Genomic DNA, 21,786 nt, shown 5'->3' with positions numbered 1-21,786 from the left:
TTTGTTTTGTTTGAAAACGCTGTGTAAGCAAATGGTAGGAGATAAAAGAAGTCCTTTTTTTTTACAGAAAGTTTCTTTTTTCGATCACATTTTGGCCTCGTTTCCACGGCTTTCTATAGTTCAAACATGCTTTGAAGAATTTGGTTTATAAATTTCCCAGGATATCCAGACTCAAACGTAAAGTACGTGGAGTCTCCATAACTGGAACACGCACGGGGAATACAAATTTGTTCGAATTAAGGAAATTTTGAGTTATAGAGTAATGCTTATAGGGCTTTTTGTTAAAGGTTTTATTTTTAGTGTTCCCGTGTCATATCAGACACGTAGTTCATATCATAACAGTGTCTTCCTATTTTTACATTATGCTGATATAAGCAAAAAATGTTTTTCTTTTCATTTTTCTGACCAATCTTGGTCAACATCTCTGTCAATCCAATATTAAAAAGTTTGTTAATCAAAATTGATGATTAAGCAAACGATATCACTCTTATTTAAAAACAAAACCTTTAACTATTAAAGGTATTAGAAAACCTGTTTGAGAAAGGAAACATTCGAATTATAGTGGTCTTAGATATAAAGAGACTTTACTGTATCTCATTATCGAATTATACTCTAGAATTATATTATGATATTATCTCATAATACGGAAACCTGCATTACACAATTAGTATAAACATTTTTCATTTTCCTAATGAAGAAAATGATCTGTTCAGGATATATCTTGATAAAATGTTTTTTGAAAAATTTTGTTTTGAAAAAAAGATGGATAACTATTAGAGGATATGAAATGACAAAATAGACAAAAGTTTTTTGATGTTATGTTTTGAACTCACATCTTCTTGTTATGAAGTGCATTCTGTGTTAGTTCATTCGAGTCACGTTTGCTACTTCGTTAGAGTGGATGAATTTATTTCTGTAGTAGAATCACTCAGTTTGTTTTGAGAATTGAAAAAGAATTGAAATTACAGTTAGAAAACTTTCATTGAGCAGACACATCGAGGCACACGTCAAAATGTAAGAACTTTTTTTGCTTCTTTTTGTCACTTCTTTATTTTGAAATTAATCGTGGAGATACAACCTGATTGTCAATGCAAAGCCAATGATAAAGCACTTCAACATTTCTTCGATTGATTTCTGTAACTGCCAATAAACATACCACAATAAACCGCTTTGTTGCACTATACCTTTTTTATAAGAACTAGTAAATTTTTGGTGAGGCTTGGCTGTTTTTTTATTTTTTGGCACTTTGAGTCTCAAATTATTCTTATCCTGTGCTTATATTTACAGGGTGTAAATTGTGGTATTTTAGACTTTATACCCAATTTCTACTACTTTGACCCCTAAATTGCTTGAAATTGAGTAGTTCAAAAATCCACATTGTTCGTAAATTGCTCTAATTTTTGGTATTCGTGTGCCTCATTGTTCTTATAAAATTGTTCTTATAAAAAAGTTTATAAATAAAGAACCTCGTGCTTGTTTTCGTAATCACTTTTGCCTCGCATTTGAAGACACCGCTGCTTGTGGTTTTCAAATCACGTGGCGACACTAAAAAGTTTCGATTAGTTTTCTTCAAGTTTGCTCATGAATGAAACACTCACAAAAAATATGCTTTGTAAACACGGTTAAACGACTTCCTTGGTCAAAGGTTTAACTTGTGGTTTGTGGTTTTTCAATGTGTTCTTTGATTAGAGAATGTAGGTCCTTAGTTTGCACGTTGATTACCTCCAAATCACTTTCATAATTGCATAGAAACTTAGTCATCTAGTGATACACAGCCTTTGAAAATTCGTTGCCTGCTCGTTATAAGAAGATTCAAAGACAATGAAAGTCTATTGTTTGATTCTTTGTTTTTACTCGAAAAATATTTTAATGACTGGGAAGTGTCTCTTCCTTATGGTCTCGCCACATGTTGATTTATAAAGAGGATTCTAACCACTGCATGTTAGCTGCACAGCAAGACTTTTTTACTGGTTTTACCAACTGAGAGAATTATTGACATAATGTCTGTAGAAGAAGTAAGATGTTTGAGTGAAGAAGACATTTTGAAACTTGGAAACGCCTTAGTTATTTCTTTCTTTTGCGACGAGAATTCTGATGAAAGAATTTGCTCGTAAGTTTTTTTTTCTATTTTCGAATTCTTTGTCAAAGCTATAATAGCTTAGGCTTCCGTGTTGTACATGTTGAGGTGTTCCAGAGATGAACGGAAATGTTTTAAAAGTTGTTAGGTTTAAATACAGGTAATGGCGCTTTAACCATACACAAAATATGATGAAATTGATTCTTCAATAATTTGTGTATTTGTGTCAATCTTAAGGCCAGGGCAAAACATTCCTGTATTTTATCCATTATTATTTTCAATGTTGGATGAAATATTGGATGATCTTGCAAACGGTTGACAATCTTCATCTAACACGTTTTTGAATTTTCTTTTTTTGAAATTTGAAAATGGCATTTTGGATGAAATACTGGACCGGTTTGTCCTGGCCTTTAAGTTTCAAATTTGCATCAAATGACTTTGAATCTGCACACATAAAGTTATTGATTTAAGAATGCCCTTTTCATTTTGAAATTTGAATAAAATATTCTAGAAAATATTTCCTAGCACTGAAATCTGAACTGCTTTTAATTTTCCAATTTATTTTCTCACCTGGAATAGGCGGTATCTTTAATTTAAACCATTGCAATATTTCGAAATTTTGTGCAATTTGAGATTCCTGTAGAAGACTAATATACATATACATCATATTTCATATAACGGTTTTATGACGAATTTAGTTTTCACAACTAGGTCTGTCACACAACCCTAATAGAGATAGAAATTCTATTTTTCAAAGGTTGAAAATCCAGTGGGAATGTTTTGAAGTACAATTTTTAAATATTGAATATCGAATGGGGATCAATTTCCCAGGGGGGGGGCTGAAATTCCAGAGTATTTTCCCACCGGGGACGAAATTTTTCAGTGGGGCTGGGGTCCCAGCGGGTCTGTAACACAGGGGTATAAGCGGTTAAGATGGTTTAAGCGCAACTGTCTGATCTTTATCTGCCAAATCCATCGCCTACAACTATCGTTTTAAGTAATTGTCGCTTTTTAGGTTGCATACCTTTTAATGTTCAGAACCAAAAAACTGAAACTGTTTCACTAAACTGCAAATGGTTTGGGTTTGTTTACCTAAACACAGAAGCTGTTACATTGCTAATTCGATTTCTAGGATCTTGCCTAAAGTCACAGCAACGAATTTCAAAATGGTAGCCCAGCGGAAGAAAACGTTAAAGCTTAGGGCTTTATGCATGCGTGCGCTTAGTGAACCAGCATAAACAAAATGTAGTGCTTGGTTAGAATAATGGTTTAGCAAAACAAAAAATCAAATAGTGCAGTTTGTTTGCTAAACCTTTGGTTTAGCGAACGAAGAAAACACAGAAAAAAGACTGTTGACTTTGATCGTCTGTTTAGGTAAACTTTTAAATGAATCAATGCGTTCGCTAAACCCTCTGTTTCACTTTTTTGGGTTTTTGGCTAAATGGTATGCACCCTTAGTAGCTACAATCAGTGACAAAATACTTGGCACAAAAGGGAAATTCACCGGGGTGTTTTGAAACCACAATCGATTTGTAAGTGCTCTAAAGTAGGTTCGAAAGGTAGAGTTTAGACTCTGAGTTTTAACGCTAGACTTAAGATCCAAAAGTTCAAAAATGGTCCAGTAGGGCTTGAAATGCCTGTCAAGTTGAAGGCCTAGAAATTGACATTCTCGCTCGAATTTCAACTTTCGAAAAAAATGGTAAATTAGCCAAAAGTGGCAATATATTATGGCACTGATTGTAGTTGGATTACTGACTAGAGAGTGTGCATTAGTGACGGGCGGTACAGCGAGCTTGAACCGGGAAAAGTGTTTTGGGACAGTGTTTCAAGGGTTCTTGGTGTTCTTGAAATGAATGACACAGACTTATTATAGATCATTCAATCATCTTTCCGCAAGGGTATTGTTATTCCAGGTTTTAGAAATGATTGATTAAATTTTTCAGGGTTTTCAAAATGGATTTATCAAGTTATGAAGAGGATGATGTCGAACGTTTACTACACGAACAAGCTACCATTTTGTTTAAACGTTGTGACTATGGCAACAAGAATTACGTCACTAGAGAAGATCTCTTAACACTAGCCTCGGAATTAGATTTATCAACAGACCAAGTGACAGAGGCTTTTGATAAATTAAACATCAACAACAGAGACTATTTAACGTTACGAGAATTTATAAATGGGTTCGGTGTATTCTTAGGTCTGGAGAACGAGCAAATGGACCTTCGAAACGGCGGAGTCGATGGGGTCGACGAAGTGATATTAGAAAACGCCGAGCTTGAAAAAGCTGCTGAACTTTTTAACGCTTGTGATATTAATAATCGCGGATATGTGTCGTTATACGATTTGAAACAATTAACCAATAAATTAGATTTGTCCGAAACGCAAATTTCGGACATTTTTCGTCAGTTGGACGATGATGATAATGGTTTCATAACACTTAACGAATTTGTGAATGGTTTCAGTCATTTTATGGACGCTACGAGTGAAAATAACAATCATGCAAAGGAATCGCCTCGCTTACTAAAGGAAAAAAGCATGGATGAGATATATTTTACAGACAGTACTACGCATGCACCAGTGTCAGGGAAGCCCCGTCTACAGTCTTCGGGCATACCCCATGATTATTTAGAACGTTCGGATAGTCAAACGAGTCGTGGTTCTCGTGGTTCTGAAAGAAGTTTTATTACCCGACAAATGAGTATTCGATATGAAACGGGATCCACGGAAATAGATGACATGTTGGATAGTATCGAAAATGAATTTGGAAGGTAGGTAGTTATTCATTACGTTAACTTTTCAATAGTCAGAGTGTCAGACGTGATGTCTCGCCTCCGTTCAAGAGTTTTGCAAACAGCTCTCGTTGTGGCTCGTTTTATCGCATCCAATCATATTCTATTATTTTCTCTCGCAATCAAAACGACAATTTGTCGTTTCTGATTGTTATGATAAAATAACGCGTTTCAAACAATTTTCTCTTTGTCATTTCTAAATACTCTTCGAAATAACGTAGATCTTATTATTTTTGCCTTTGATAACAAAATAATTTTATTGCCTTGGGAATACGAAAAGTCTTCGGCAATGGCGATCATGTTTTTACCGAGTTTGTTTACAACTCAGCTAATAGTATAAATCTTTTTAAAGTCAAAAATATACCATTAGCTTAAAACCTTGGCTATCTTTTCAATGGAAACACTGTAGAGCTCACCCCACGTGCATGAAGTCATATATGTGCTTCAAAATCTTCCCCAATAAAATTTACCCAACTTTTGCTATCAAATTTAGTTGTTTTTTTTATACTCTTTAGCGTGGTCTATGAAAGAATAACAAGTTTTAATTATAATAATAATCACATTTTATGACTTCCGCGTGTGCATAATCACCGTTTAATTTTACGAGGTCGTTAATTAATGATGTGCGTTCCTTTTCAAATCATACTTTAGAATTAATGTAAATGATGCCCCCTCACTTTTTCCAAACGTTTTTTCTGGTAAAAAAGCCTGATTTAATCTAATCAAAATAATGTTTTATGGTGTCTAGAAGGTACCAAAGTGTGAAAAAGTTACTTCGTAACCTTCAATCATCATAGCTGCAACATTAGTTCAGTCCATGATTGCGACATAATATTCACTTGTTTATCATAAGTAATCCTTTGATTTTTTTTCCACATAATTGAACCTTAGAGAGAATCAAAAAATATTTGACTTAGGTTATAGTTATTATAAGAGTATATAAGTTCGTCTGTGAAGAATCTCTATTTTAACCAAACAAAATCGTTAGTTCTGAAATACGTTTCAGTTTATCGACCCAGTGATATTGCCATTGGAACTTTATCGTGGCTTGGATCACGAGATTTGATTTTGTCTACGTTTCGAGAGATTCTTCTCCCATCATCGCGCATGGTGGATGATGTTTTCTCCACAATTTGTACTAAGACATTATTAAAATGATTTCATTTTAGTGCGGTATCGAAAGACCAATTGCAAGACATTTGGAACACTGTATCTTTCTCTGGTGATCCCAACACCACAAAAGTCTTCGAGAGTTTCCTTGGCAAAGTGTACAATGAGTTGAGAACTGCCAGACAAGAAACAAAACATCTTGAAAATGTATTAGAAAGGTAATTTTTGTTCTATTTTTTCTATCAGCTTGAAGCCTTTACAATAAGCTACTCGTTTTTTTTATATAAGAGCAAACTATATAAGATCATAAGGCTTCGATGGACAAAATGTTAAGAACAAGTTAAGAATTTTTTAAAGCTTTGATGATTCTAAAATGACCAATTTCTAAAGAAAATGGACAAAAATGCACACAAAATGGTAAAAATAAGAACATGTGAAGAACATTTTAGGCTTAATACACAAAAAGTTAAGAACATCGTAAGGCTTCAAAACTTTTGGATGTTCTAATAAAAAAAAACGCGTAGATCCAGTAATGGCAGTGATTTCTTTGTCTGTATTTCAAATTAATTTCATTACCTATAAAGGTATAGGTTCTAAAACTCATGAGTAGTAAAAAGTTGAAATAAAGTGAAGAAGAAAAGAATGGAATGGGAAAATTTCTTTATACAGACTTTATTTTATCGCCACTTTTCCCTCGCTGAGGTACTTAAAACCTTTGAATTAGAACCGACCAAAATTAAGTTGTATGGAAAAATATCGTGCCACGTTTTCAATTGTAGGAAATCACAAGTTCATCAAGAAGAAATGAAAAAGATATACGATGAAGTTGAAATTCAAATGCAAACTGAAAAACTCAAGCAAACCCAACAAGTATGGTTTTATTTTGCGGAACATTTTGGTTATTAGTTTAAAATTCATCGATTGGACTGAGCAGGCTAACAAACTTCAGTTCTGGTCAGTTTTGAGTGGAATTTAATAAATGAGGCTATGTATCAGCTATCATATTTCGGACCCCCCTTTCTTGAGGGGATGCCACTTTCCGATATTTGTTAGCTATTTTTGTCCAAAACCCTTGGGGGATAGGCATTTTTAAAGGTTGCAAGGAGGGGTGCCAAGAAGGGGGGTCAGGCCCCTTTCCGCACTATGAGCTATAATTTGGAAGGCTTAATGTTAGAGTGTATTAAGAATCTCAAATTTCATTGCTATAAAACTACATATTCACAATGATAATTGTGTTGTTTACACCTCATGAGACATTTTTTCAAGTACTTTTGTTTTAGAGTCAATGTTTGCCTTTTGGGAATTTAAATTAGTTTAAATGTATAATTTCATAGCAATGAAATTTGTTTGAAAACGAGGACAACAATAAATTTATGCATCTCGAGAAGAGTGTATTTATACTTGAATGTGATCGTAATCTTACTTTTTTCCGAGTCTCAAAAATCAGATGCCAACATCTTGTTAGAATATTGTGACTTTAAGGGATAAGCTGGAGTTTTTACAAGCTCTTATTTGATTTGGTTGGTCGTTAAGATGTAATAAAAACAATTATTATTCTTTTTCTAAAGAAAGCGTCATCTCTATCACTTCAAATGGCCAATTAGTGAAGTATCTTGTAAAAACTCCAGCTCATCCCGACTTTAAAGGTTGTCTTTTTTATGTGACCTAGATTGAGTTGCTAGGTTGCTAGTCAAACCATATATTTCCAAACATTGTATAACAGTGGAAAAGCCGGTAATTACAAATTCATTGAAAAATTTATATATCAATTTCCATTCTCCGGGACTATTTTCAATAAAACTAATAAACAAACTTCAGCCTTTAAAAGAAAAACATTGAATATTTTGAATTCCGCTGGTTTGCCCGTTCATTATAAATCATTTAACCGTGGAAATCTTTGGAAAAAAAACCGGTTATAGAAAACGTCAAACGCTCTGATTTCCCAATCAATTCAATTGAAATAAACGAGAAATTAATCGTTTGTAAATAACAATAAAAAAAATACCGGAAAATCGGTATTATATCGGATTACTTATCTATACCCGTTTTGTTACGATTATCGGAAATCGGATTTTCATAGGCTGTCTGTTGAGATTTCCAGGGTTGATCGGCTGTCTATCATGGATCTGATTGGATTAAAAGTTGTGAATTTTATTCCACCTTTAAAAGAAGACCGGCCAACTCAATATTGAAATGATTGAGTAGTGCTACTAGCCTTTAACTTTTGTTGACAATGATTTACTACGATTCCCTCAAAACTACCAGTTGTCTAAAATTAGGAATATTTAGAATTTTTGAATGCAATAATTTCATTACCAATCGTAATCTCCAGTAAATTTCCTGAATCGATCACCACAAAATTATCAAATCTCAGCTGAACTTGGTTCTATAATCCATACAGGGGGGGGTGGACGAACCATTCCAAGTCAAGAAGAAATTCTTGGAAATGTTTAGATACCCCCTGGAAAATGGCAAAATTTAGTATAAAAACCCTTGGAAAAACTCTTTTCGTACCTTAAAGTGACAATGGACGAACTAATATCAGTCTTCTACCCCCTGAAAATTTAGAAATTAACTTTTTACCCCCTGGAAACCCTCTTTTAGACCTCCTAGAAATTCTTCTCGGATTACCCCCTGGAAATGTTCGTCCACCCCCTTGTATGTATATAAAATGGAATGGCCTAATATTGCTGATTTACCCCCTATTAGCAATGGTTGTGGTGAAATATCTCGACTTTGAAAAACATTGAGTATTGAATAAATTTTTATTACTATTTTTCATCTTTGTCTACTGTAGCTGGCGGAGAAAGAGACAGTATTACGAGAAGACATGCTACGCGAGTTAAAAGAGAAAGAGGGACAAATAGAAAAAATGATACAACGCGAAAACACGGTAAGCTCTACTGACTTTACGGCTGAAATCTATTCTTCAATATGAATTTTTTCACTCTTTTGGAAGCAGTTTCAAATTAATATCTTCTAGGCGATTTGTAAAATTTTAACATCAGATAGATCTAATTTGTTATAGCATTTCAAAATTAAGGCTCATGTTTTTTTAAAATAGTTCTTTTGAAAAACAAAGCTCTTAAATCTAATTTTGATTTCAACCTTTTGTGTTTCAGCTAGCCAATCGTCTTTCGAACGTCAAAGAACAAGAACAAAGCTTGAAGCATCAAAACTCAAAACTTATGAAGGTAATAAACCGTAAAACAAACTTTGGAGTAATTTGATGTTCTTGCAAAGGATCAATATCGGTAATACAGATCGGATGAACCATTGAACCATTTTAAAGTCTGGGTGGCGAGAAACTCCCGTCTTACAGTTCTCTTAAAGACTTAATCTTTGGCAAATTTTTGACCATATAGTCATTCAACTTATAAGAGTTGCGAAAGATGGAAAAGACTTCACACTCAAAAGAAAAATTTAGTCATATATTTTTACGACTTCTCTGTCACAGGAGAACATGCAATTAGAAGACCAACTGAACGATTCTATGTCCAACCTCTCATATCTTAAAACCAACCTCCAACATATGGAAGAACAAACCACAGCTGAAAAGAAAGAAACGCTCAAGTAAAATCCTATTTTAGATTTCGTCAAACGTGGGACAAAGGATTATAAACGTAACTAAGGATCGATGGCCAAATTTTCAAAGTGGTCAGCTTCCAACTGTTCCCGGTTCGAATCCCCGCTCCTTCAAATGTTCCGTTCAGTTCATTGATTGTCGACCATGTTGACCGTTAATCCTCTTGAAAACAGTCGAATGCCTGCCTAAATATCTTAAATGACTGTGCTATCCACGTAAAAAATCGACTCTAACCATCTACTTCCAAACTGTAATACCCCCTTGAGACATTAATATTTAAGTTAAGTTATGCCTCAAATTCTAAGTTTAAATTTAAGTTGAGGCCCAGTCAAGATTTTCAATTTCTTCGGACTCGTAGAACTCTCAAACGTCCAAAGTCTTTTCTGAGTAACCCGGTGTAATCAAAATCTCGAGTTTGGTTTATAAATCTTAATTTATAACAACTGTCCATTTTCTTCAATTTTCATCAGAGCTGCAGTACAAGCAACGCAGGGAATTCAATCAGAACACGAAAGCCTCATCAAACAACTTGATCTACTCAGATCGATGAACCAAAAGCTAAGGGATGAACGTGATTCTTTAGAATTATCAATACGATCGGTAAGAAATTGTTACTTCCATATGGTAAAAAAATTCATCATGAGTTAAAATTATGTGAATATGTTTTATTTTTTTCCAATGATCATTTGCTTATGACGATTTGCTTTTATACCTAGAAAATAGTGAAATAACGAGTTTAATACTTTTATCAGAAAACAAAAATAAAAAGAGGTTGATATAACCTTATTGATATCGTGGACATGCTGGGAACTATAGTTGACTCATCGCTTATACGAGTTTCTATTATTCGAATATTTCCGCTGCAATTCAAAGTGATACTCGATCTCCGTCAAGAAGAACCCTCGAAATAAAACACTTTCCGTAATTTAAACAAGTTAGCATTGGTTCACTTAGAAGTACAATTTAACTGTACTGAGAATTCTTCTTTTCTGTTTTCAGAAAACATCACGATTAGATGATATTGATGGCATCGAAGATTCTATACCTGTAAGTTATTCATTCCTTATGTTATAATGGCAATCACATATCAATGCATTCAGTTTCGCACAAAGGAAATTTCCAACAACAATTTTCACCCTTTAATTTCCAAGCTTTTATACCTGTTCCTGTAACTTATTTATCAGTGGGGTTCAAAAGGGAGTTTCAACGACATATGACCCCAATACCAAACTACCTATTCATATAATTATTCTTTTTTTCCTTTAAAGGCAAAGAAACCCATTTCACGACACGGATCAAACATTGGCAAATACATACAAGAGAGGTAAGAAATCTTCTACTAATTTACACTTTTCATCTTATCTCGCCGTTGCTGTTTTCTCGTTAGGACTTCCAATACATTACGGTACGAACTCGATCAACCTATCATTATTTATTTATTTATTTATTAAAGAATTGAGGTTCAAGGCGCGCCGTGGGCCTCTAAGAACCTATCTGTTTTACAAACGCTTGTTGTTACAATTTTCTTTAGGTATAATTTTGTTCTGGGGCTTCCCCCTGACTTTAAATTGAATAGGTTTGTCTTTCATTTGAGCATTGAGCTCGCGTGCTCTCTTGATAAATTCTTTTATTGTCAATCGTTCAATAATTGTGAGGTCTTCTGTTGCTCGATAGGATGAAGGAGGGACTTTGTATGTCGTGATGGTTCTCAAGACTTTGTTCTTGTCTTCTTCATTCTCGAAAACTACCTTGATTGGTCGATACCTCCCTTCCTCCTCTTTTTCTTCCGTAAATACTCCAATCCTCTGTGTGTTTACAATTTTTATGTCCTTGATACCCAGTTGTAATCCAAGGATTCTGTACTTGATAAATTTCTCGTCGTATATTTTCGTTGTATTTTCGGGGTCCTCCAAATTTTCTTTGATTCCATGGAAAATTAGATTGCATGCTTCGAGCCATTTTCTCTACCTTATTTAATTGTTGATTCTGTTTGGATACAGCTTCAGCATAACTAACCTCTTTCAGCTCTTGCTTCTTTTCGACGATGTTCTCGATCTTTGTTTCTATCTTCTTCTCGAGTATGCTCATCTTTGTTTCCAGGCTTTCTTTGATTTCTTTTGTATTAACGTTGAGGTCATTTGATTTCAGTTGGGAGATTTCTTCATTTTGAACTTTCATGATGTTTTCACATGCTTTAATTTCCTTTTGAAGTCCTTCGATTTTGGTGTTTCTGCATGTTTCAACTCGTTCCATCAGCTCTGGTGAGATCGTAACGCAACTTTGACATTGAAAATTTCTAGATTTAAACGCTCTCCTCATTCTCCTCTAATAATGCATTTTGTTGGGGTGCAAACTTCATTTTCAAGCGGCATTTCTTGGTCATTTTCATCGATTTTTTCCTCCATTTTCCTTGCGAGATTCGCCAGCTTGTATTATATATTCGAACTTTTATTACAGGAGTTCTTCGACGCCCACCCATAGCCCTTTATCAAAACAAGGATCCATCATGTCAAATTACTTCGAACCCCTGTAAGTATTTTCGTACCTTGTAATAGCCTAGGAAAGGAAGGTGATGGCATCCTTTCTCTGTTATTTCAATAATAAGGAACCAATGTATTCATTATTTAAAGGTTTATTTTAAAAAACGAGTGATATCGTTTGCTTACTCATCAATTTTAATTCACAAACTTTTTCACATTGAATCGACACGAATTTGGAGCAAGATTGGTCAGAAATAGGAAAAGAAAAATATTTTTTTGATTATATCAGCATATTATAACAATAGGCAGACACCGTCCTGGTATGAAATATGTGTCTGATATGAAACACTTGCGTAAAAATAAAACCTTTAAATGTAAAGATGTGAGACATTTTTTAATGGATTATTGAGACCCATTTTCCAGTTATTTTATACGATAAAATATTCTAGTCAGATTATTTTGTAAGACACGATAAGTTGCGAAACCTCACGAGACATTCTGTGAAAACAAAATAATTGGTTTTGAATAAGATCTGTCTGATAATTCGCAAAAATTTTCCATCTTTTAGGGGTGACCATAGACATTCATCGTTCAGTGAGAATTTGGATGCTCAATTATCACGGATCGGTGAAGGCGAAGTTGATACTAGTGGTAAGTGGTGCCCATGCTTTACTAATACACCTTTCCCGAGATGTTGCTATTTTTTAGGGTTTTCAAATAACTTCAAAATTTCAATGTTTATGATTGTATTATAGAATCAATCCTGAAAATTTGAGCTCAAAAGCTCTTTTCTATCATTCTATCATTTCATTCATGGTCAAAAGGGGGGACCTTCAAAAGTCTCATAAAAATCGAAACATACCTCCCGGCCTCGCTTTCATTTAATTCTATTGTTTAAGATAAAAGTTTAATTCATCTTGGCTATAGCTGACCTGATTCGGACCCCCTTTAGTTTTATATAATACCAACTTGATAGATTGTTAACCGGTTACTTTTTCGAAGCGGGCTACACGACTTTTTGCGCAATGCAATTGGTTCTTTTCGCATGACGACGGGCCTACATTGTTCAGAGTTGCCCGTCGTTAGGAAAATTCATTGTGACGTCACTTTTTCAAAGGAAAATGAACAATGCGTTGACATGATTTCTCTCATAAAAATCAATCGAAGCTGAAGGAAACGGTTAACAAATACAATAATGACCGTCTTTTTCGGACTGTACTGAAAATATTGCCCTCGGTCAACGCAACAACCTCGCAAGCTCGGTCGTTACTTGACCTCGGGCAATATTTCTCAGTACAGCCCTCACTAACCGGTCATTATTGTATTATTAAAACACCTGTCGTGTCATTTTTAATATCTACTTTAGTAAGTTTCTGTAAGTTTCATTGTTTAATGAATGTTTAAAAAAATACCTGCTCTTACGGTTTATTTGTCGTAAATCCTTTAAAACACAACTTAAATTGTCAGAGTAAATGGATTCTTCTATACAGTAACTCAATTTAACGTTTTGTTTCACGGATGGCACCTTTTCTTCTCTATAATAGATGCTCTTTCTCCCTCAGTTTTCGACTCGGTCATCGAAATGGACGAACCTTCATCAAACGAAGCACTCATTATTGACACGCATCAACAATCAGTAAACAATGAGCCTGACCTTGGCTCCCAGACGTCGTCTTCTCCGGCCCCATCATCACCAAGACAAGAGCCGGTTGGTATGAATAATGATGAAGAACATTTTTCCGTGAGTGTAAATGAACAACCGGACAATAATGCGTTGCCAGGAAATTTTTCACAACTGGTCTTTTTGTTAGAGAGACTTTCACGATACTCTTGGGCTCCGTTTTTCGAAGCTTTATCCCGGTAGCGATTTTAATGCTATGCTTATCATAGTTGAAATAGTGAAAATTATTGTTTCAATACTGACAGTTTCATGTCTTATTCAAGCAATCCTCTGTTGAAAATCCATGCTATGCTTATTAAATTTTTACGAGTAAAAAATCCTAATTTTACCCTGAAAATCTGTATATCAGATTTTGAAGAGGTGCTTACGCAAATCGAACGTTTCTACCATATTAGATCACTTATAAAGCTTCCGAACCAGGAAATTCTTACCCTCCCCTGGCAATTAGTTTAACGCCTTTCCTCTTTGTATTTCAGGACAACATTTCATCAGTGTCACATAGCACAGCTCCTGTTGAAACACCCAGTCGTGTGTACAAATGTGTTTTTGTTGGGGATTCTGGAGTTGGGAAAAGCAGTTTCATTCACAGGTGCGAAAATGACCATTTCACCTAGGCTGCATGCACCCCCTCTGATATGTTTTGATACTATCAAAATAGGTTTCTTTAGGTTTTCCTAGCATTACAGTTTTTCCTTGTGTTACAATTTTATTAACAGCTGCAGTGTTTACTCACTTTCTAAAATATCTTCAAACTTCTTTGGACAATATGATGAAGTCTTTTGCATGAAATGTATATGAGCGGACATAAGAGACGGAGGCTGCTTTCATGCAGGAAATAAGCATCAATCAAAACAGCTGTGTATATTCAATTAATAATTAAAGCTGACAACAAAACGGTTGGGATGGGAAATATAAGATCATCTTCTTCTTTATCTTAAGGACTGCTGTCACTGACACTACTCCTACGAATTGTATTACCCTGATAATAATCTTAGATACAAACCTCTTATCACCATACAGGTTTTGTTTCGATGAGTTTCAAAAGAACTTCAGTGCAACCATTGGAGTTGATATGCATGTCAAAACGATCAAAGTGAAAAGACAATGGGTCGCTTTACAGTTGTGGGATACAGCTGGCCAAGAAAGGTAAAGGAGACAAAACTTTTTTCATGGGAAAGACTGTGTAACTATTCTTGGAAATTTGAATAATCAAGGCCAAAATGACCATTAAATTACCATTCTATAATGAAAAATATTTTGATTAGCTTAGTCGTACATTTTTAATGGATTTATCAGGATTGTCAATTTACTCCGTCTGTATTCTCCAGGTTTCGCAGTATCACCAAGAATTATTTCCGTCGAGCTGACGGCGTCATTGTTATGTTTGACGTGACGTCAGAAACGTCTTTCCTCAACGTGAAAGGATGGATGTTGAATATTGAGGTTTGTTTTGATCCGTTGCATGTACCGAATTGTTTGTGAAGGCTACACTTTCAAATTTAGTTTCAAATAGACCATCAATTGGTTATTAAAAATATTATGCAAAAAGAACAGACCTCGAATTTATCTCAAAATTTATAGTACTATAACGGTATTGTCCTTTCAGAATTCAATCTAATCATTCGCTCGGCCGTCATAGAGTTAATATTTTTGACCATATAATATCACCAGAGATGACCAGACAGAATATACGACACTAATAATATTCTTGTAGGCATTATACCGGGTGCGCCACAAAAAAGTTTCTCTCTTTGAAACTAATTTTCTTGAAACCTAAAAATCTTAAAAGAACCACTCCTATTTCATTGGAAAGAAGATAGATAGACTTAAATTTTGATGGGTCATTTATTAAATTCGATTCATTAGATCAAAAGTTATGCTCAATTGAATAAAAAAGTTACTTTCAGAAAGTGCTCGAAAACGTTAAAAATCGACCTATCAAGTTTTTACTTTAAATTTGGCAATTGCAATAGCCTTTTCATGATTTCAGAGCATTTTTCAGTAACAAAATACATAAATTTTGAAACTGAAGGGTTGAAAGGGTTTAAAATCTTCATCAAAATCAATTTAATTTAGTTTTACCGAAAATTTCCTCAGATTTTTGGTTCTAGACTGGATAAAGTCTATGTAAGGCTGGATCTACCTCGAAACCCATATTTGATGTATTTTTATGAATTTTACCAAATTATTTGGCCTTTTTTTTACGAATTTTCTCCCTTTCATTGAAATTCAACCTTCCTTTATATATAACAAAAGGTCATTTCGACAGCTAATTATCATTTTTAATGACTGAAACGAAAATATTGATATATCATGTAATTATGCTTCTGTTTAATTTGATAGGTCAATTTTTAACGTTTTTAAGCATTTTCCGAAAGTAACCTCTTTATTCAATTGAGCATAACTTTTGATCTAATGAATCGAATTCAATAAATGACCCATCAAAATTTAAGTTTATCTTTTTTCTTTCCAATGAAATAGGAATGGTTCTTTTAAAACTTTTAGATTTCGAGAAAATTAGTTTTAAAGGGAGAAACTTTTTTGTGGCGCACCCGGTATTAATTGTACAGTAAATACAGTGTCAGTGTACTGCCTTTATAATTTGAGGTTGCTTGGGTTATGCAAATTCGTTCGAATTATGGAGATCATAGGCGCTGGTTTATAAGGCATAACTAAACAACTTGCGTATCTTAAAAGACTTTAGATTTGTATGGTGAATTCATAATTCATCTTTTTTTTCTTCAATTCTTTATAACAGGAAGGAGCAGAACCAGATTGTCAAATCATGTTACTCGGTAACAAGAAAGATCTTTGTGACAATCACCCAAAGAAACGCAAGATTACACCTGAGATGGCTCAAACTCTTGCTGATAGCTTTGGTGCAACGTATTATGAAGTGTCTGCACTTTCCGGTACCGGTGTTTTAGAATCCATCGACCACTTAGCAACGTAAGTTATCTGTTTCCCTGGTACTGGTGTCTTTCGGTCATTTTTATGTCCAAATGTCCAATGGAATCTATTTAACTCGAATGTCTCCTTAACTCGAACAAATTTAATGATCACTTCAGTTGACGCCCAATTTCTTTAGCTCGAACAAGTTCGTGTTTCCCGTGTGGGTTCGAGTTATTGAGACTCCATTGTATTTTAAGTAACTGTTGTTGGATCCATTTTAAAAGTAGTTTTAACGTTTGGTGTTTTACTTGCTAACGATGGCGAAAGAGTTAGGCTAGATTGAGGGTTGTTTTAGATAATGTCAATCTCGTTGCTATAAAGAGCGGTGAGAGTCACCAGTGAGCTTCTATATCTCATATATTAAAGAGGAGAAAGTAGTCTCTTCGCAACTGAGAAACAATATTGTTGCAAAGCTTTTTTAATGTCATGGAAGTTTTATAATCGTTTAATATTTATTTAAAAATGGATGACACCAGTTACCTGAAGTTGATTAAATTTCAAGATTTTAGTGAATTTTGGCACTTTAACCAAATTTAGTCCTCGCGAAAAACCTTAAATCCGGAATTTAGCTAAAACACTTAGGAAAATGAAAGATGTAACATTTTAAATATTTCCTTATGCAGGAGGATGGCATTAAATGAAGATGGATTGATGCAGAAGAGTGTTATTGACATTCACAAATATTGCAACGCAGAGGGTGCTAACGGAGAAAAGAAGAAATGTTGCAGGTAACACGAGGTAAATTATTTGATGTGCGGAAAGAGAGACGATGTTTGTTATGGTGGGACAGAGCTTGTTTCCAACCAAGAAGCCTTATGATCGCTCAACTTTTGCCAAAGAAGAAGGAAGCGAGGAGGTTTGAAGCTGTTTGCTCATATTGGTCTCTAACTTTTACATATTTGAGATGAAATTTTGCCACGCAGTTGTGATTGAAATCGTTACATCATTACATCATTACATCGTTTTTGGGTTGATAAAAACCAAAGTTGGAGGTTTTGATCGACTTTCGTCTAATTCGTGGTTTCTTACTTTGTTACAACAACGAAATCGCGGTTGTTGCTGCAATTCTAAGGAGAGATACATTGATTCTGTGCTTTTGATGCTAAAATCTTTACATGTACAATTATCTGTACAATAGACCTTTTCATAAATTACGTCACCGAACATCACTTGCCTCGTATTCAAACAATTACCATGGTGATTATGTCCCTTGAGATATTACCGGGTGACCCACGAAAAAGTTCGGACCTTTCTCGGCGTCTTGAGGCCGAACAAATGTCCCAAAGTGCTCGGAATTGTGGTATTTAAAAAGTAGATATCCTAACTTAAAATTTGAGCTATCACTTTTTAAATTTGACCAACTAGTTCTCTACTTATGACCTTTTAAACTCAAAATTCACTTTTCGGAAAGTGTAAAAAACACGTAAAAAAGAGGTATTGAATTAATGCAATCAATTAGAAAATCTCTTATAAATTGACTTATTTAACGAGTTTTATGACATTAATCATTATTAAAAACACCTTTGAAAGTAGTTTTGTTTAAAACAAGACTAGTTTTTATCAAAATTGGCACTTTCAAGGAATTTTCTCAAAAACTGTATATCAAAAACGTCTAAAAATACCTAATTTGATACCCCTTTTTTACCTGTTTTTTACACTTTCCGAAAAGTGAATTTTGAGTTTAAAAGGTCATAAGTAGAGAACTAGTTGGTCAAATTTAAAAAGTGATAGCTCAAATTTTAAGTTAGGATATCTACTTTTTAAATACCAAAATTCCGAGCACTTTGGGACATTTGTTCGGTCTCAAGACGCCGAGAAAGGTCCGAACTTTTTCGTGGGTCACCCGGTACATGATTATTTTATGAATAAAAAGTAGTTGTAACAAAATCCGCTGGGAGTTAATCACCATGGCAATAATCCCAAAACGAGGTAAGTAATGTTCGTGACGTAATTTATGAAAAGGTCATAGGCTTTTTTGTGGTGCTTTATAATAGTTTTTACCCAAAAATTAATTTATACACATGATAATGAAAAGAGAGAGAGGAGACAATTGGTATTTTCTATTTATTCTGTATATTGATGACTTATTTACTAACTAACGAATTTTGAATCTAGGGCTCTGAGAGGAAAGTGATTTTAAAGAGCATATCTTGAGTTAATGATACTAGAAATCTTATTACGCTGTTTAATAAGAGTGCGTCGTAAATTTTTTTATAAATTTGAAGAAGAGTTTGGACGGATTATTTTATTTGCTTCTTATTTTTACCTAGGTATTTTTGATAAAATGAAAAAAGGACTATAATTTTATATAGCCAAAATATGATTATTTTCAGTGTAGTAATTTCCTTTTTATCAGGTATACATATTTTTAGTACTACGGGGTTTTGATAAATTTCTTTATTTTGTAAGACTAATTGAATTGTTGTAATAATTTTGAAAGGTGTATTACTGTGTATATGGAATTTAATTTAAAGTTTTGATAAACATTCACTTTTTATTTTGAATACAAATTAGGGCTAATTGAGGATATTGCGAAAGCTTTTGCCAAACGATTCTGCCCAGGTGACTCTCCTTAATACGATCTTTGGTACCCTCTTCAAATTGATGTTATTGAAAATTACGGAGATATATTCAAAGTACAAAAGTATTTTAATTTTAGCGTCTCGAAAGAAAATGCCGAATTTAATGCTCAAAATTACTTTGATGCCACCCAAAATTCTTCTATCAATTACAAATTAAAAAGTATAAACTTTCAACTCTTGGTGGCTCGGTCAGCTTTTCAGGAGACTAGTAACCAGTAAACTATTCGCGCCGCTACTGTTCGAAAGGTGCATTAGATTTGGTTTTTGAGGCTTGCTCAACAAGTAATTAACGTAGTCGAATTTCCTTGAAAGTCTTCTCATCTGAGGAAAACGTTGACCATACGTCCTCTTAATATCAGGTATTTATATTTTTTGTTTTCTTAATACTTGTGTAAATATTCAATATTACTTTCATTTGTAAATTTTTATAAAGAGATGAGAAAGATAAATGTTTTCAAGATTTTAAAAACAGTCAGTAGTTGGTGGTTGATCAGTACCCAGTTTTCTCCGTTTTGATTCTTTGTGTTCACAGAATCTACCATTTTTTCTGCATTTGACCTATTGTTAAATTATATCGTTTCGAGAGAGAATGTTAAAATTTAATGCTCAAAATTACTTTGATGCCACCCAAAACTCTCCTCCTCAAAGTAAAAAATATAAACCTTTCAACTCTTTGCAGCTCGGTCAACTTCTCAGAAGACTGGTAACCAAAATAGAACAGTAATTTCGTTAAGCTTCTGAAATCCGTGCGTACTTAATTTGCTTGGGAAAAACGAAAAAAGCAGGCGAGAAGTCGTCATTTATTGGAAATGCAAATGTACCCAGCCTTGGAGCTTTTTAAACTTTTTCTTTCCTTAAACAACCCCTTTTTGGAGGGGGGTTTCAGGGGGTACCCGATTCCGCAATTCCGCCAAATTTTTCTCCAATTTCCGTCAAACCGTCTTAAATTGAACCAAAAATTCCGTCACCGAAAATTCCTTTGAAATTCAATATTCTTGTCGAAAATTCCGCAAATTTTTTTGCTAAATTCCGTTTTTCCGCACTAAAATTGTCTAATTTTTCGCCTCCGTTAGAGAACCCAATTTCCGTAATTCCGTGTAAATTTTCGCCAAATTCCGCCACTCCGTCCGAAAAAAGGGCCGATTCTGCTCCTCCACCAACCATGAACCCCCCCCCCTTTTTTGACCATACATTAACAGGGGAAAGCAAGCTTCGAGTTTATCGTGTATCAGAATTTTTATTCATTCAAAGCAATATGCAAACTTCAAAATAATACAGGTGCAAGATAAATAAAAAAGGAATACCATAAGTTTGACACAAGTTTTAATATAAATCAGACAACATCTTTAAAGTCTATTCACGATAAGTGTGCACTCTTTTTTCATTTACCTACAACTTTTGAAGGAATTCTTCAATCTTTATAAATTTGGTATCATTGGAAAGATATTAGTGAGTGGAACAATTTGAAATAAAAAAATATTTAAAAAAATTCTAAAAATGAAGATGAAAATGAAGAAGAAAAAAATGAAGATCTTGTAGAAAAGTGCTATAACTATCATTTTCACTGAAGTGAATCCTTAATCATCGAACGTCATCACTGTGAAAAAAATTCTCTAAAATAATCATTCAGTCAAAAGATATCAAACAAAGTTACAAGCTGATTGAAGTCTAAAAACGCTGTTTTCTGCAGTTTTTTGCTGTTTTTTGGGGTCAATCACTTATGAACTTTGTATCATAACTTTATATTGAATAAATATTTTAATAAAATTTCTTCACAGTAATTATCTCCTAAAATCAAAATATCTCTCCAGTGAAAATGAAAGTTATAGCACTTTTCTACAAGATCTTCCTTTTTTTCTTCTTCATTTTCATCTTCATTTTTAGAATTTTTTTAAAGATTTTTTTATTTCAAATTGTTCCACTCACTAATATCTTTCCAATGATACCAAATTTATAAAGATTGAAGAATTCCTTCAAAAGTTATAGGTAAATGAAAAAAGAGTGCACACTTATCGTGAATAGACTTTAGATGAATTCAAATTTGTGGAATGAATCAAACAGATATTTCAGGTACAAATGAATTATATACAAGTAATTAATTACATTGAGTTTACAACAAAGGTTTAAGATAAAGTAACAAAAAATGTTTGTTTTGAGTTCAAAAACAATATAATGTTATACCAACAACAAGAAGAATGTTGCTGCAAAAAAAACATGCCAAAACTAGAGCATGCATTTATTATACATATCAAATAGTCAGAAACCTTATTAAAACATAAACAAATGCTCGACTTTAATTTGTTTTCTCAAAACAAATATTTGGCAGTAGCAAGACCAACCATTCCAACCAGCGTTACACTTTGGGTGATAACTGTTGCCGGGTTTTTCTTGTTTGTTTCATGTTCGGGTTCATTTTCTGGTTCCCCGTTCGCCCGTCGGTAACGCCCGGCGTAATCGGGTTCTTCTTCCGGTTTAGGTTCTTGTACGACACTACCGTTTACGTAAAGGGTAGCAACGGCAATTAACGCC

The 21,786-nt window shown here is 34.0% G+C and overlaps 1 protein-coding gene across 3 annotated transcripts in view; it reads left to right on the top strand.

Annotated features, from left to right (window-relative positions):
• Positions 1-17,492, top strand: part of LOC136809454 (EF-hand calcium-binding domain-containing protein 4B-like) — a 45,799-nt gene extending 28,307 nt beyond the window's left edge. For 2 of the 3 annotated variants that reach the window (XM_067065986.1, XM_067065988.1), the window contains 17 exons: positions 4,021-4,845; positions 6,036-6,194; positions 6,756-6,846; positions 8,774-8,869; positions 9,099-9,170; positions 9,434-9,549; positions 10,033-10,162; positions 10,562-10,609; positions 10,831-10,886; positions 12,020-12,091; positions 12,611-12,693; positions 13,605-13,783; positions 14,200-14,312; positions 14,744-14,869; positions 15,052-15,166; positions 16,482-16,672; positions 17,299-17,492. In XM_067065986.1, coding sequence (XP_066922087.1) covers positions 4,021-4,845; positions 6,036-6,194; positions 6,756-6,846; positions 8,774-8,869; positions 9,099-9,170; positions 9,434-9,549; positions 10,033-10,162; positions 10,562-10,609; positions 10,831-10,886; positions 12,020-12,091; positions 12,611-12,693; positions 13,605-13,783; positions 14,200-14,312; positions 14,744-14,869; positions 15,052-15,166; positions 16,482-16,672; positions 17,299-17,407 — 2,581 coding nt within the window. In that variant the 3' untranslated portion in view covers positions 17,408-17,492. Of the gene's footprint in view, positions 1-1,988; positions 2,111-4,020; positions 4,846-6,035; positions 6,195-6,755; positions 6,847-8,773; positions 8,870-9,098; positions 9,171-9,433; positions 9,550-10,032; positions 10,163-10,561; positions 10,610-10,830; positions 10,887-12,019; positions 12,092-12,610; positions 12,694-13,604; positions 13,784-14,199; positions 14,313-14,743; positions 14,870-15,051; positions 15,167-16,481; positions 16,673-17,298 lie in introns of those variants that run through there. The other variant, XM_067065987.1, reaches the window with a different exon arrangement.
• Positions 17,493-21,786: the final 4,294 nt, after the last annotated feature.

This window comes from Clytia hemisphaerica, unplaced genomic scaffold (assembly GCF_902728285.1).
Source record: "Clytia hemisphaerica strain Z4C2 unplaced genomic scaffold, Clytia hemisphaerica genome assembly, whole genome shotgun sequence".
In the NCBI taxonomy this organism is placed as follows: Eukaryota; Metazoa; Cnidaria; class Hydrozoa; order Leptothecata; family Clytiidae; genus Clytia; species Clytia hemisphaerica.
Note: the sequence above shows the minus strand (reverse complement) of the source record. Positions and strands in the feature narration are given on the sequence as shown.